Source organism: Dicentrarchus labrax, unplaced genomic scaffold (assembly GCF_905237075.1).
Source record: "Dicentrarchus labrax unplaced genomic scaffold, dlabrax2021, whole genome shotgun sequence".
In the NCBI taxonomy this organism is placed as follows: domain Eukaryota; kingdom Metazoa; phylum Chordata; class Actinopteri; family Moronidae; genus Dicentrarchus; species Dicentrarchus labrax.
Window position 1 is genome coordinate 24641568 of NW_026136707.1, and position 17830 is coordinate 24659397.

Here is a 17830-nt window from a genome sequence, read left to right on the forward strand (position 1 = left end):
TTCTTGGATCTGGATTGTATCAGTGTTTAGTCGTAAGATATCAAAAAACATGTGAGTAATTGCATTCAGGGGAGTTGAGATTTTTTTAATTTAAAAAACAGACCAACATCGCCACCTACAGGGATTCGTCCTTCGACACATCTGACAGCAGGCTGAGGGTCTACCGTACTACTGTACATACTGTGTAGGAATACATACTCATTTTCCTAGTGTACTTCTTTTGCAGTTAGTATTCAAAGAATGACTTATCTGCACTTCTACTTGCCTGTATTGATTTAGTTATGTACTTTTTCTTGTTTTGTGCCTTTCTTATTTTTTTATTTTTATGATGATTATTATTATTTTTTTGTTTAGTTATTTTTCACCCCAGTAGCTGTCATTGTCTATTTTGCCTTGTCATGTATTCCTGTCTCAATCATTTATCTTGCATTAAAATATTTTAGAAAAAAAGTATTTGAGGAGTGAATGTATTTCCATGTTGTACTAAGGAAGTGTTACAAGACGCATGGAAACTTCACAGAGAAAGAAAAAGCAAAATGTTTTTTCCTGTTATATATGCAGTATTGTTTTCCAAGAACTTCCTGGAGCTGTTTCCTATAGAGGCCAATTTCTGCCAGGAAAAAAATGCAAAGAAAATAAAAATGTAATGAAAAGTATAAATAGTATCCAATATTTTAATGTAGTAAAGTCTGCAAATTCTCTATGCACTCATACAGACGGTCTGGTCGTAAGTCCAAGTTTTATACTTTTATAATCATGTTTAACTATCTTAAAGTTGTGACGTAGAAAATGTCATAATTTTGACACACTATCTCATAATTGTGACAGTCCTTACATTTCCTTTGTTTTTTTCTTTACTGGCAGAAATGGGCTTCCACAGTTTCACCAACAGTTATGACTAGTCTCTCTATTTTCATTGTGCACTCAAGTGAATTTACTATGCATACAGACACCTTAATTGATTATTTTCACTTTTCCTGTATAAATGCACAACATACTCAAAACCAGCTTAGAATGAGTTAGGAAATTATTATTTGTGCTGATTATGTCAGCATCTACTGGGCTTAGGACAAACACATGATAGTGTACACAGACATAGAAAAGCCAAAAGTTCAGATAGCCTTGTTGAACACAAGAGGGCACCCTTAACCTTCTACGAGAGTGCAGTATGGGGTGCACAGCTTGTGGCAGAGGTCATAAGATACTGTCATTATCTGGTCCTGCTGATGAACTGAACTGTCTCTCATCAGTTAATGATATTAGTATATAATACTTTAAGTTTCTCTAGGACATTAAAGCTATTGATAATAACTTGATATAGGGAGCTAAAATAGAATTTAAAAAAGCTATATTGTTATTATTAATAATAAACCCTCATTAACCTTTAACCAGTCAAGGCATTAAAGGAAATATGCCCCTGGGAAAAAATACTGAGGTCTTGACCTCGGTGACGGTTACGACCATGCTCACCAGAGGTGGCGGTACTCAATAAGAAGTAAGGGTACTCTTGTGGACAAAAATCTGAAGTGCCGGTACTCAGTTCCGTTGAGTACTGACCCATTTCAGGCCCTGCTTACATCATTATTAGTGTGTATGAAAAAAAGCAGAAAAAGCAGCAGGACATATGAGTCAAACAGACAATACAAGCTTATGACTGTTATGAAATCTGTTAAGTATGTGGATATGTTAGTAAATATGAAATGTGTACCTACTAAGTTATTATTCAGATATCATTATACATGCATGCTCTATGTAACCTATGATAGGTGACAGCGAGTCATACCGTCACCAGTAGAGGTCAGGGATATGGCAGTGACACTTCATTTATCTCATGTCATGTGCTTTTTTAGATATGGTAGCCAAACAACCTTTAGCTACATATCATTATGATTTCTTTCCACTTTAAAAATAACTTATTTGATTTCCCATGTGGCTGGGAAAAGATGTTTGTATGCGTGTGAATTTGATTTCCCCTTCCAAACATTTCCATAAAATATGTAAAGCTATGTTTTCCATTTCGAGGCAATATAGTCTGGGTTATTCCCTGTGTCAGGGTCTGTCTTGAGTTTTCTGGCAGCAGGGAGAGACGTCATTATGGAAGCCCATTTCCACCAATGTAACAGGGAAAAAAGATTATTTTTCAGTATATTGACTTAGTATCTCAAAATAATGACTGTGTGATACTCATTATAAGTCATTATTTTAAGATACTAAGTCAAAATACTGAAAAAGTCTCTCAGTATTTTGAGAAAGTTTCTTATGATAATTGACTTAGAGAATCCTTTTTTCCGTCACATTGGCGGAAATGGACTTCCATACATTATTTTGTGGAGGGGGAAGACTCTTCTCATATTTCACTCCAAGCAGTCTGAGTTCCTCCTTTAACACAGGGGCTTTTACTTTGAAATCAGCTTTCCCAGACGCTCGCGTGGAGCAGCGCGTTCCCCCGGGGGAGGCTGGGCTCGCGACAGCATGTCGATCAATGTTTAGTTTGCAGTGAAGGAAGTGAACGTATGGTGATGTGACCTGTACTGTATGCAACTTTTTAAACAAAGCAAACTGCGTTTAGTTAACTGTGGAGAGGTTTTTCAAAGTAAAGTGACTGAGTGAGTCGCGCGCGGCTGCAACTTCAGGACCACCGGCTGTCCAGTGCTCGTGCGGAGATCGACCGACCTCGGGACGGATGTCTCAGCGATAAATGACTTTAAAGAGGCTGGAGTGGCATGCTCTCGAGCGGGGATATGAACCATGGTAAGACTCCTGTTCGTGCTAACGTTTCCCCTCCAGCCGACTCAAACTAAACGGAACACACCGAAGTTTGGGCTCTGCTGAGTAGGCAGATCCTGGACCTGCAGATGCGAGTTCAGTTATGGCTTTAAGAGTGTCAGTTGTTGTCACCAGCAGCTTAAATGCTGGCTCAGTTGTTCTCAGTGTTATTGTTGGTAGGGAAGAAGAAAAAGCCCTATACAAAATTGTATTCATTTTTCAGACTTTTCTCAAAGCTTTTACTTTGAAACAATTTGGTTTTGCTGGAAGCCCACTGCATCTTCCTAAAAGCCAAAAACCACATTCAAACTGCGGACATGATCAGTCAACAAATACTATAACAGGACAGAATGCAGCTGTTTTATAGCCTATAGCATTTGGTGTAGTCTAGCATTAGGAAAAGGGGCATTCAACATTTGTTTTGTTTTTGATTTATTTATTTTCTTATTTTTCTTCCAAGGTTTATTTATTAAATGACTGTGTAAAAGTATACAAGGAAACATCTTTCCTAGTTATATTTTCTGTTAACCCAAAACACCAAAAAACAAAAAAGCAAAAAGGTCGTAAATGGAAGTTACAAATGGATAAAAAAAAATAATCTAAATTCATCAAAAAAGAACATTAAAAATATTAATAATAAACAGTTGCAGTAAAATTGTACATTTGCAAATTGTACTGCAAACTACCAAACATTTCTTATTTGCATCGTTGGGATTTGGACTGTTGGTCGGACAAAATAAACAATTTGAAGACTGTGGGAAGTAGTTCTGGTAAATTGTCAGATGTTTTGAGAACATAGTTTGCAGATTAATTGGCAATTAAAATACTTTCAGCCCCACTCTGTCTATCAATCTATCAATCAATCAATCAATCAATCTTTGTAGTTTAGTCATCTCAGATGTAAAATTGAAATAGATGGAAAGGCAACAACTGAAAGGAAATGCAGTACAGACATAATGGAGATAATAGGGAGAGCACAAACAACTGTGTCGCCAGACATATTTGCATATGTTTACTAAAGAGGTAAACTTCGAAAATAGCTCGGCTGGCAAGTCAAAATAGCGTTTTCCTATCTTCTGTCGGGTGATTGTCTGTCTTTCAGGCAGTCTCTGCAGTCTCACATTTCAAATTGGTTCCATATGCAGAGCAGACAGGCCCCTGGTCTGAGCTGCCACATAGAAACCAAGAGGGAAACTCTCTGCCCATTCTTCTCTTTTCTCCTTTTCTTCTCACGTTTATCTATTTTGGACATTTCTGACTAAATAGCCGCTTAGTCTACATCCCCACTACACCCTTCAGTAGGAACAAAAGTACACTAAGTTGATTTAAGTTGTTGTTGCACATTACATTCAACGAATGTGACAGATTGGTCCACGTGTAGATGTTTCAGAGTTACTTTTATACATTAAAGTGTGGCACATTCACTGCTACCTTTCCTTTTTAAGTTTGTAAGATTTGTTTGAGACATAACCTTCCAGTCCTCTGCAGATGTCAGGTCTGTTCTTCAGTTACGGGGCCCACATTGGAATTCAGCGCTGGGCACATAAACCCCTCCAGACCAGCAGTATAGTCAGTCTTTGTATGTTAAACACCAGGGACTGCTGTCCTGCTGCCGCTCATTGTGTTCTCAGCTGTGCTTTCCTGTTCCTTTGCTCCACGTCTACGTCTGTGTGCAGGGAGAAAGAAAAATAGAGGGGTAGCCATGCTTTAAAGGTGCAGTAGGTGATTTAAAAAAATATATTTACTGAAACTTTCACTATATCCTAACAGTAGTACATGAGACAGATAATCTGTGAAAAAAGGTTTCTCTGGCTCCTAGTGCTCCTAATGGCATTTGGAAGAATCCACCAGGCCTGAATGAAAACCAAGCCGAGAACGATAGAAAGACGTTTTGGGTTGGTGGCCAAGATCGTTGATTGTTGAGTCTTATTCCCAGGAGCACTAGGAGGAACCAGAGGAAGCTGATTTTTCCACAGATTATCTGTCTCGTGTTCTACTGTCAGGATATAGTGAAAGTTTCAGCCAAAATGGCAAAAAAGTTATTTTTATTACAGGTTCCTACTGCAGCTTTAACTGACTGGAGTGACTGAGTGTGTATGAAGTGCCCCCACACACTCCCTTAGATTTTGAAAATGAAAGGAGTGTGGTTTGGAGCTCTAGGCCGAGTCAACCAACCTTCTTGTTTTTTCTTTCTCTCTCTCACACACAACACAGCAACTAGCAGGCACTAGGACCCCGAGCTCTGCAGTCACTCTGAAACAGTTGTGAACTCCACTTTTCTATTATGTTTTCACTAGCCCTGCAGGGTAACTTAATTGAGTACCATCTAACATTTCTACTGGACAAATACACACACATATGTTTCAGTGCAGCAGCAGACTGTCATTTATTATGGATATTGTATGTGCAAAAGCAAACCTTCCTGACTTCATTCCATCTAAAGAAAGCGAGCAATTTAAAATGACAGGAAATGTCTGCCTCATTATAAACTCAGGTTTCTGGCTATAATTAACGATTTTGCCTGAGGCAGCACATTGGCACAGGATGGCCCTAATGCATGGACATTTACCCACACACCGCCTCCCGTGCACACATTTTTGTACAGATTCTACCTCCCCCCTCATGCTGACACATTCATCCAGCAGGGCAGAGCGTTTCTTGCCCTGTTGCATTATGAATGACCCATGAAATCTCAGCTTCACCTTTAAATGTGCAGCGTCCAGCCAAATGACCGGAGGGGAAACTAAAGCAGATTTACCTCGAAGCCATGACCCTCGCATTTAATCGTTAATGAGCTGGCATGCATGTATCTTCTGAATCATAACTGGCTGCAGTATTGTAGCGTGACTTGTGCTCACTATGCATCTAACTCTAGGAAAGACTGCACACAGCTTAGGAATGTGTCCATTTCAGTTTGATTCCAACTTCATTTGTTCCTTGCAGACATTGCAGTGCAAGGTTTAAGTACAGTTCTCATTGTGAGCAGCCACACACGATATCTTCAGCAACAACCAGCATTAAGGAGGCCTAGTAGACCTTTTTCATTGCAGATATTTTGCCTTTTATAGCAGCGAAAGCACTGGTGTAATTAATGACGCTAATAATGGCTCAGTTCCATTAAGTGTCCAGGGCAGCCAGCGTACACAATACAAGGGCCTGGAAACTGTTTGACCTAAATGGATTGCAGTCAACTTTATTACTTACACCTTAGAAAAGTCAACATGTCTGCTTTAAGATCACGTTTTCTTAAATGTCATGTAAATGCAGAAACTTTTCATAATCAGCCGGGGATTAGAGAAACCTTCTTGGTCATGTGTACAGGTAACCAGGTTTCTAATCTGCTTTTTACAAGAATATGCGAACAACAGAGTGGCTGAATGAAAGGAGAGATCATTGAATGGAGTGAGTACTAGAAGAAAGTAGCCTCTAGACAGATAAATAAGCCAGTTTCTATTACTTAAAATTGATTTTATATTTGTTAAATTCAGTCACATTTGTGCTGTCAGGAAAAGCTCCAATTTGTCTGTCAGGTCTATCAAGTCAGGAAACAACGTCTTCTATCACTACTGCAGTTCAAATAAGAAATCCACTCTTCAAAAAAAGGCTTGAGATTAGGGGAGAAATCTGATCATTGGCCTGTAGCATTTATTCATCTTTAACGGCCCATTTTTGGTTTTGTGCATCATGTAATTCCAAGCATAGCTCCACCCAGCTTCAACCAGAGCAGAGGTCCATTCAACCACAGTGGTTTAAAGCACCTGTGGGGGTGTGCAGCCACAAAGAAAACAATGGGGTTAAAAAATTGTGTAATATCAAAAACATATCTTAGTTTGTATTGTGTCAGAGCTAGGGACTAATTTATGATTAATGATCAATTTAGCCTTTTATAGCACAGCACCCATTAAAACAGTTCATTTTTAAGAAATAGAGGGCGCGCCATAGAGGCCTCATGTCTCCACTGCACTAGTTAGTGTCTCACCAAGGTTGTCTGATGTGTACCAGACGGAGAGACTCTGAGTGAGGAGCATAATAAGTGTTTATCTCCCATTCAGCAGTGATGAAGTTAGTTAGTGGTGATGCAATGTTAGCTTGTGTTTGTGTGTGAGAGCTGTTGGTACAGCAGTTGGGAGTCAGAGCAAGCTTGACTTTCAGCTCGTCATTATTCACCTCAGAATGTTTTTCAGTACATTTAAGTTACACAGCAGCTTGATGGCATAACGTATTCGGGCTTGAGGGACCGAACTAACATTACGTCTTCTACCACACTGATTGTTGTATAGCAGCAACACTGCAAACCATTCTCAAAAATGGAAGCCGGGTGCTTGCTTACTGTGATACAGCATAGTATAGCTAGTAGTAGGAAATGGTTCCACACTGAGCTTTATTTAGCATGCCTCATCAAACTGATTAACAGTTAACCACTGACATCAGAGCATTCTGCTTTCTTTTATCAATCAGAAATTACATTAAGCTCTATGAAACAGTTAATCAAGGTTTTAAAATGTAGAGCTTGTATAATGTTTATTTAGCCAATTTAAAATAAGTATAATGTTATGTAGTGTAATGTTGGCTGGGGAAATTCAACTTCCTACTCCCAGTGATGAACTTAGTTGACTCACCAAGGCATTTCATTAAGCTCCCAGTATAAGCCCATATCCTGCTGGCCTTAGTGTTTATTTAAAATGTTTACACTATAAGATAATAAACCAGAAAAGAGTGAATAAAATATGTAAGCACATTTGAAAAAACAGCAGTCAATAGATGATGAAAATGCATGCTGTCTAACAGCCTCTGGCATTTGTGTGTCTGTGTATGTAGAATGAATGATTTGCCGCCCTCTGAAGCTTTGTGGCATTGGCTTTGTACAGACCAACTGGACAGAGAACAATAGGAGAGATTTCAATACAGTGAAAGTGACTTCAGAGGCACTTTGCCTCCCACTCAATCTGCCACGAGTAACTCCAAGAGGGACATCGTCCACACAGCCATCTGCCGCTCGTCTCTGTGCGGAGGTGGCTCGTGTGTCATTGAACGCTCATGATGTGCAGAGTGACTTGTTGTTTAAGCAAACCAGGTAGTGGGTGGTCAAAGAGAGAGACAGGCAGGGGTAAGAACAAGGTAGAGAAAGGGGGTGTTAACAGGGTATAAACAGGATGACGCATAAAGGCTGGAATAAGTACTGGAACACAGTAGTGTTTATAGTCAGTGGTGGTCTTTACAGTGGAGGTGTTAAAACAGCTCAGTGCTAAAAGCCGTTTGCTTTATGATGCCTGATGGGCTGTGTTCCCCCGTCTCCTCAGAGCATTTAAGAGAAGTAGCCTTGTAAAAAACTGTCACTCTCTTTCTCTCCTTTTCTAGAGTATCTCTTCTTCTACCTCTCAGGCACAGACAGGTAGCACTTGCTGTGTCTGTGTGTGTGTGTGTGTGTCTGTGTGTGTGTGTGTGCGTGTGTTTGCTTGTGTGTGCAGGCAGATCCCCGCAGCTTGTTTGTAAAACAAAATAACCAGGTTGGTCGCCACAGCATAAAAATTACATCTGTATGGGTTGTAACTGCAGGTGGTTGCGTGACAGTCAAAGGAGGACAGAGCAGAGTGATAGGAAGCAGAGCCGAGGAACTGAAAAAAAATAGAATAATTAACAGATATGAGAGAGGGAATGGGAAAGTGTATGAAAGAAGAGGGGGGAGAAAGGCGTGAGGACAAGACAGGCAGAGGTCAGATGTGACAAGCTACATTGATTGCCATTTATTTGAATTAAATATGCATATTTACAGTAAAATCAATATCCAACATTTATTTTTTTGTCTAACTTGCTAGCGGTGGGACCTGAGGGTGCCAGTGTTTGTTGTACTACACATCAATTGGTCCATTGGTGTTTCTCCTTCCATCTGACAGTCAAACTGTCCAAAACTTTTGTAGAAAGCAATTTATCCTGACACTACTGGCTATATTGCAGAGTTTCCCCCAGGAAATTGCTTAACAGAGGTGGTAAGCATTCACCCCCTGACCTCTCACCATCTCACCATCAGCTCTAATTTTCTACTTGTACAGAAGACCTCTCACCATCTCACCATCAGCTCTAATTTTCTACTTGTACAGAAGAAATATGAAATGCTACTGGCCAGATTGCTGTGAAATTTACAGAGCACTTTTATACTTCCCAGAGGACAAAGTCATTTCCATTCGGAACTTTTCTCCTCTACTGCCAAATGTTCAAGTTTGAGAGTTGCATGCAACAGAATGAGTTGTCAAAATAAACTGCAGCCAATGAGCAATAAAGTTAAAGAGTTTTTTATACCGTGTTTCTGTAAAATCTCTTCTTTAGTTTCTGGATGGAGGTAAAAGAGGCAATGTTGGCTGTGAAGGCTACGGATTAGTGATTATACAGAGTGCCTCTCCTACCAACTTCATAACACAGAAACAATCTCTAACAAATTTCCTGCTTAATTATTGTTTTGAATAAAGGAGGAAATCGAATTTGAAATGGAGTTTATAAGCCACAAGTAAGCTGCTGTTTTCTCACTCTTACCTATGCCACTAGCAAGGGATGGCAATGCCAGGCAGTCAGTCCACCACTGTGCTCCAGACTGAAATATCTCTACTACTATTGCATGGATTGCCATGAAATCTCGTGCAGATATCCATGATGCCAAGAGAATGAAGCCTAAAGACTTTGTTGATCCTATGATTCTCCTCTTGTGCCACCAGCAGGGATTTTTTACTATCCTGAGAAATATCTCAACATCTATGTCTCATCTCAACACCTGATGGGTTGCCACAAAATGTTGTGAGACAACCATGATTACATGTTAGCATGCTAACACGAACTAACATGGTGAACCTGCTGAACATTATACTTGATAAGCCTAGCAGAGTCGCTAGCATAGCTGTTGTTCTTGTTAAAAGGATATTGGACTCAGTGTCCATGATGATGTGTTATTAAAGACTAGTGCTGTCAGTTAAACGTGTTATTAACGGCGTTAACGCGATCCCATTTTAACGGCGTCAATTTTTTCACATGCTGTTGCAACAACTAGTAACGTTAGAAAAACTACAACACCACATCGGATCTAGCTAGACCAGAAATAAAACAACAGGCACGCCGCACACACTTGTTTAAGAGTAGTAGACGTTACGTTTTGAGTGGATGGCGAGCGTGAGACCCCGAAATGGATGCCAATAATATTCTGAATGGAAAGTTTACTTTTAAAAAGTTGCCAAATGGTTCCATTGACAAGACCAAAGTGATCTGTGTGTTTTGTCGTTGTGAACTGAGCTATCATCGCAGCACGTCCAGTCTGAAATACCACTTGATGGCCAAGTATACAGCTGATGGCAATTCTCCTCCCCCTCGTCAAAGCCAGACGACAATGGATGATTTTTCAATAAAAACAACATTTGCACAAAACAAGCTGATCCACTTTTCCATGTTGATGAGAACATTAAAATAAGAAAAAATAATGGGACAAAAAGAAATCAAGGGACATTTAGAATAGATAAAAGTGTGCGATTAATTGCGATTAATTCCGAGTTAACTATGACATTAAAGGGACATTGTGTAGGAATTTCTCCCATCTAGCAGTGAAATTGTATTTTGCATTCAAACGAATAGTGCTCTCTAGCGCCTCGCGTTTTCAAATGCGTGTTACAACTACGGTAGCCGTTATGTACCAAGAAGCCTACCTGTCGAGGAGAAAGCAGGCAACTTCAGTGTCCCTTTGAAAGTCTTTCTCCTTCATTAGCTCTTTCCACCTGGGATAAGCTACACCAATGTTTACCCTCGTTTTTTGAATTTGCCGGTCATGTTGCCTTTTTAATTCCCTTTTATCGCTTTTTTGGCGACGAGGATTCCTTCTCCTGTGGCTCGGCATAAGTATGATCCTCCATTATTAACTAAAGTGCAGTGCAGACTTTCAAATGTGCCGGGGTAGTGACAAGCGCCTCTCACTGATCTCCTTCTCCGTTATAGCTGGTTTCAGTCATGTGACGCTTGTGCTGGTAAATTTACACCACTGAGGACACATTTATGAATGAAGACATTGATTTTAGCTAATAAAATACTTAAAACACTACACAATGTCCCTTTTATGCGATTAATCGCGATTAAATATTTTAATCGTTTGACAGCACTATTAAAGACACATGTCAGTGGCTTACTGTATGTGGACAACCCTTACAGCTCATTATACAAGTAGCCCACAGTCTCCAATATCACAGTGTTACTTCCTCTGTCAAAGGTCTTCCCTGAAGGTTGGTAGGAATTTGGCTGTAAAATCAGAACAACAAGAACAGCCACAATGGCCCTGCAAAAGGGGCAATGGTAGTCACCTTGCAAGGCTGCTGGACAGACTGGCTTTGTGATGGTTCTTTGGACGGACTTCAACCTATGCACTGGTGTCCAACCCATAGACATATATACATAGACACCATACTGACCACTTCAGCCCACTGCTGGGACAAATACCAGTAAACCGGGGAGCTGCATTTTTTCTGGACAAAAAGAACTATAAAGTTTACATTTCTCAACCGATTTCATTGAGTTGTTTTTACATTCAGAGAGTAGAGTAGATTTTTTTTTGTCTCCAGTTACTTACTTGCTAAAACTAGAATGTTGATGTTATAGGCCACCATAGCAGTGAGACATTTAAGAGAGCAGGGTATGTAGTCTTACTTGCCAAAATAATTGCCATAATATTTAAAATATTTATAATGTTATATACTAATATAAGTATTACCACGTTTTTCTGTCATTGAGGGTCGTACTTGTTGTAATCATGATGTTATATACAGGGAGCAGACAGACAGCAGAGACAATTGCGGAGCAGTTTACTGGAGTTTAAAGTACAAAGTAGAAAAGTAGAGAGGTGATATTTCACCACTCACTGCTCTTATAACCTATTAACTATTGAGATTCCAAGTGAGAGACTATTTCCTTATTGAAAGCAGAAGCATGTTATAGGGTTCTTTGATCTGATTGGTTGAAGTTCGACTGTGATAGACAGATGGTTAATCCAATCACCTGCCTTGTATTTTTTGAAAGTGCCTGTCCTTTTCCAAAATGTTTCCAATGATGACTTTCCAGATTGCTCTTTGTAACAAACCATCTGGTGCAGTCAGGTTCCATTGGTAGAGGTGGGTTCCAAAACCTATTAAAGCAGCAGTGGTGACCTGTACAGCCACTGACCCTCTAAATTCAACACTTGTTCAACCTCAGGAGGGGGACTAAGAAAAGGTTATGGTTCCGGTAGCTGTGATAGTCTTCCTCCAGCTTAATTTTAAAAACTGAAAACATGTATTAATGATAAGGTGACTCACAAAAGAATAAGAGCCAGAACATTATGCTATTTGTGCTTGAATTACTGTTACAGTAATTGTGTCATTTTGGCTTAAGTGGATGTGCTTTGGCCGCCGCCCAAATTTAGTCTGTTTCTTGCGTGTCAGCAAATGATTTTGAAAGTCCGCCTCAGTTATCTTTTGGCAACCATTTTTCTCAGCAAATGTTCCCTCTTATGCTGCACCTTCCTCTTAGGAGAATGGAATGTGCAACGGGAACAGATTCTACCACATGTGCACTCCCATTGCAGCCATATGGAGCGAGGATTTTTGAGCCACGAAGTAATTACTTTCAGAGCTGTGATCTGATGTCTGGGCTTCATTCTATGCTCAGAGATAAGGAACATAAAGCACGGCATCCTTTATTCCTTAGCCAAAGAAAAAAAAACATCAAGTCTGTTCACTCACAACAAAGCTTTTTAACAAAGCTTTTTCATTTCAAGGTGAGATTGGTTTGGCACTCTGAACAGAAAGTGATGTTTTGTGGCTGTCTGCAATACATATTTTATTATGAGGTTGCCTTTGCAAAATGGGAAACCGTCAAGGGCAGTGGAAAGTGATTCAGATAGATTTTATTTTTTACAGGAAGACATGTTTTGAAATAACTGAATGTTCCCCCAAAGAAATAAAAGAGCAGGGTAAACCTTAAATTAATCACCACAGAAGTCCATAGAGGACAGGCTTGCTTTGCAAGAAAATGTCCCAGTGCATGTACAAGTCCAAAAGACTTGATATCTACCTACACTGGTGGTGATTTCATATAGGGACTGGCTTGTTGTTTATGGCCCTTAATGACTTTGGCACTAACTTACAAAATGTCAAATTTATCGGTTCATCCGACCAACCTTCTCATTTATGACACAAGCACATATATGTGTATTATTCATTCTGGGAGCTTTTGTGTTATTACTTCGGGAAAAGCATTCAAGGAAAGAAAAAATATTTATAGTGACCTAACTTGGAATTATGGCTCTGTATTTTATTATGAATTGGTAGATAGAGATCTTGTAATTATTAGATCTGTAGCTTATTCAGCCTATTGCATTCAGCATGGCTGTAGAAACTGATGTTGTAGGTTGTTGTGGGTCAGTTAAGAGGGGAGCACCAGATTTTGGCTAAACGTTGAGGGTGTTGATTGTAATAAAGTGAGATAGTAGATAATTATGAGACAAATATTTTTCTTTGGTGAATGCAATGTTGGACTTATAGTAATTGTGCAGCACTAGGGTTTGCTCTTCCAAAGTATTCTATGAAGTTGCTTTATAGTCCTGATAATCACACTGAATTGTTCATTTCTTCACTCTATCGTTCAGTCTGACATTGTGTTTGACATTGGTAGGAAGCATTAGGTAAGAAACGTTCTGCTTAAAATAAATATCTCTATCTTATTAATCAAAGCTAAACAAAGGGATTCAAGTGTGACTAAAGTATCTAACATTTATGCTTTTATTAAGTGCAGTCAGTAAAGTCCTCTCTGTTTGCAAGTTGCTGTATGTATGTATGTGGCATATCCAAACTAAACTGTAAGCACAGCTACAGTAATTTACTAAATTTGGAATTTTTTCAGAAAAAAAGTCTGTTCACTGCTCCCATAGTGCAGTGTACACTACAGGCAATTTCCAGATCCTATCACATTTAAATTCAGCACATTGCCCTGAATGAACTGTGAGTTAACTAGTTAGATACCAGAATAAGAAATATTACTAGGTGCTGTTTGAATCTTGAATTAGGCTTGGCTATGTGGTGGTACTGCCAGAGCGCACTGGAACAATGCTCTGCCACTTTGTTTGTCCAAGTGAAGAAGTAGAATATCATCTCAGTTTGCATATCTGGTTGAAATTCATATTCATTTTTGTAAGAAAGCCAATAAAAACAAATGGAATGGTCAAAGTTGGTTTTCCAGTAGCCTTTTTCTCCAGTCTGTAGCTAGCTTACATTCACTAGGAAAGATGAAAAGGCAGCAAAGCATCCTTTCATTCATCATTCACTCTTGTGACTGATTCTTTATATGATTTAAAGAAACATCACAAAGCCAGCCTGTTAAACGGGGCCAGCTTGAGCTGCATCCACAGTGCCTGTAGGAAATGAAAGTTTTTAGAACCTAGCCTTTTAGATTGCATGGTCAGTTATAGCTGACTAATGTATGTAAACTTGCTCCTGTAGGAGCAGTGGTTACATAACCTTTGAAACTGGCCACAACTTAACCGTGTGATCACTGGTGCATTCCGGTACTTAACCCTCTAAAAGCAGACCTCCCACAGACAGCCGTTTTTTGCATTATCCTGGTTAAATCAATTTCAAATAAAAATGATAATAGCTAGAGCATCCATTCTGTCTTTACATCATCACGTCGTGCACTCTGGATGATGCGCGGGTGGGGAAGAGCAAAAGAGCAGCAAAAAAATGAAAGTAGAAATTAACAGAAATTGTCCAGAAATCTTTTGTACATGTTTCTACATTTAGAAATCTTTTGAATCATTCTATTTTCTTGTTTTTATTTGATAAAATGTGAATTTGATGTATTATATTTATATATATTTATGACTCAATTTTAATACTTTTTTTTTTGCAGTTGTACAGATTTAAGGGACATTAATTATGTCAACATACTGACAGAAATGACATCACAATAAGCATAACCATTTCTATTGAAGTGTTCAAAGGGTTAAACAAATAGCACTACACCTCAGGTTCTGAGAAAGTGTACTTCTGTTCTGACTTGGTGTTGAGCCCTTTTTAGACTCTTGCCTCAAATTTGACTGCACAGACTGACTCTCCTCAAGTGGTCCTCATTTCATACTTTTAACATTTTTTAATGGCTCATTAAGTAGTCTGTCGCCTTCATCAGCGGCTAATGTTGATCATTAGTACTGACTGTTGTGAGGCAGTGATCGCATGCCAGGAAACAGGGCATGCCATTTTATTCAAACTGGACCGGAACATGGGTTTTTATAAACAGGAATATGTGCAATTCACACCTCAAGCTGGATGCTCATGTACAATAATAGTGTCTGATTGTTCCCAGCTATCCCTCAAACTCTTCTGTCACTCACGCACATACAGACAATCATACATGTATATGTATTCTGACAAATATTCAAATGACAGAATATGCAAAAAGGTACACACACAGCCTATGATTCACAGATATGCCCTCCCCCCAGAGACACCTACCAGTTGGCCAGCTGAAGGCCTGTCAGTCAGATTGTGCCTGCTGTCACACGGCAGCTCAGCTGACATATGATGACAGGCAGGTCACCATACAGACAGAACACACACACACACACACACACACACACACACAGTCAAAAGACAATGGGTGACAGCTGCCACTACACAAACAGAGTAGGTGTTGGGGATGTCAGATCATATGCTACAGTATAGCAATATAAATGCTCGGTAGAGGCTACACTGATATGGTAATGCTTGTTCTAAATAAAACATAATTATTATTCAAGAAAAAGTTAGCAGTTAGCCTTTCGCAACTGTATCAATGTATGGTACATCACATGCTGCAAATTCACAATAAAAGATCCTCAAAAGATTACTCGAATAACACCTTAAATTTCATATATTATTTTTTACTTTACAGTAAAGTAGTATGCATTTTAACTTACATTAACTTACTTTGTTGATATTTTTTGGTCACCTAGCGGCAGAACTACAAGCTATAAAAAATAACATTGACATATTATTAATATGGCAAGCTGATTAGCGAAGACATTCTTGTTCACACAGTTGTGTTGCTGGCCACTGGATGAATTTAGGTCCAATAATCACTCTCTTTTTAGTAGAGTTGATCTAGTACACCATTATCTGTATCTGTTCAGCCAACTAAATTATCTCTATTCCTATCTGTACCTGAAATGGATGGGACTTACCCAAAGTTATAAATTTAAGCCTGAAATTAATATAAGTTGATCAGATGTTGCTTTTATTATAAGAAAAACCTTTACAGAATTGAGCTTCAGATCAATGCTTTTGATAAGAATGATTAAAAGAACAAGTTTTCTTTATAGAAGTTGCTTTACCGGTCTTTAAAAGTGCGGATATTGGCACATTTTACTTGTACGTATAAAAAGTACATTATCTGTGCTAGATACTTGTTTCATCCAAGGGATTGGCTTAAGCCTGCTTGCTAGCTCTGTTTTGGGCTCCTAACTGCATAATTCCCCCAGCAAGGCTTCAACGCAACCAGAGCTGATCATGGCCATTCTAGACAATACCTGTGATTCCATCAGAAGTGCAGCAGAATAAGCGTACCAGAAGCGACTCCCTGACAGAAGACACGACCACCCGCGTCAAACAGCACAGAGCAGAATCGCAGGAAGTCTGACAAAGAAAATCATCACAGAAAATCAGGTGAATTTTCAAAATAAACACCCTGTGCAGACCCCTGGTTATAAAAACAGACAAAAAAATTACATACCCTACTTACCCATGGTAAAAGCACATAAACAAGGAATAATGTCGAAATCAATTAAATCTGAAGAGATGAACAATCCTCTTCAGAATGGCTTCTGGTGGGGCATGAAGCTGTGTGCAGGACAGACAAAAATAGTGTTGCAGATGCGACATCTCAGAGTCGTGCCCTGTGGCGGTGTCTCTTTAGCTGTTAACTGTTCACCAGTTAGACACTAACTTGATAACTAACAATATAAGAACAATGAGACTGAACCAAACAGTGAAGTTGTGGGTTGTAAAGCCAAAACAATGAGCATTGCACACACTGCATGTAGACTAACCCTAACCCTTAATGTCTGTGTAAAAGTAAATCTGTAAAGTCTAAATGCTGCCAGATGGGGCAAAGAGGTAATTGACTTCACTGTTACAGCACTGATAAATGTTGGTGAGTGCTAATTAAAGATTACAAAAGCCAGCAATGCTTTTAATATCCCCCTGGATAACTTAATTATCCAGAATGCATTTCTCTATTCCATCCCTGTGTACTCCTCTGTAATTGAATACCAGCATACCATGCCTTTTTCCAGGAAAGCTGAGCTAACAAAGGTTGGAGGAGAAGCCAAAGGGCAAAGGTGAAGGAAGATGCATGCCTCCTGGTCTCAGTTTTATAGCAGATAATTATTCCAGGTTTCTTCCCCAGCTTTCCAGTTCCAAGACAAGATGCTTTCAGGAACCTTTAATCTTTTTCATTGCTTGTGCTCAGTTTTATCTCATGAAAAGTATTACTCAGCTTTTGAAAATAGTTTTATAATTTCTTGTGAGAAAAAATTTCATTAAGGTCATTTCAGTGTCGAGACTACAAATGTTTAAGGAAGTTTACATTGCAAACTGTGGACATTGAGTGCTAAAGATATGTGTCGACCTAATGAGAGACCCTACTGAGTTGCATATTGGGAGTTGGGAGCCAGTGAGAACGTCTTGCCCTCTTCTGCATTGATTTGACCATTGTTTTTTCAGCCACACTAGCTCGTCAACAGGGATGATAATGTTTGCCTGTGGGTTTGTTGGTAGACTGAAACTATTGGATAGATGAAATTAGCAGTCCCCCACAGTGAATTTGAGTAACTTTCTTGATCCCTTAACAGTCCAGTATAGCAGAAATGGAATATAATACTTATATCATAGGTATGTTTTTATTAGTGTATAATCGCCTGAAAATAAGAATGGTTGTGTTTTTGTTACCTTAGAATGAGCCATTTTATCTACAGAGGGTGCAGGCCCTCTTCTACGGCATCTTGAACACCATGTTGAACTACCATGTTTCTACT

The 17830-nt window shown here is 39.2% G+C and overlaps 1 protein-coding gene across 5 annotated transcripts in view; it reads left to right on the plus strand.

Moving 5' to 3' along the window:
- The first annotated feature begins 2387 nt into the window (after positions 1–2387).
- The window catches only part of gask1a (golgi associated kinase 1A), a 61671-nt gene continuing 46228 nt past the window's right edge, over positions 2388–17830 (plus strand). For 3 of the 5 annotated variants that reach the window (XM_051407006.1, XM_051407008.1, XM_051407009.1), the window contains exon 1: positions 2389–2751. In XM_051407006.1, the coding sequence (XP_051262966.1) occupies positions 2749–2751 (3 nt within the window). In that variant the 5' untranslated portion in view covers positions 2389–2748. Of the gene's footprint in view, positions 2752–17830 lie in introns of all 5 variants that reach the window. The other 2 variants (XM_051407010.1, XM_051407005.1) reach the window with 2 other exon arrangements.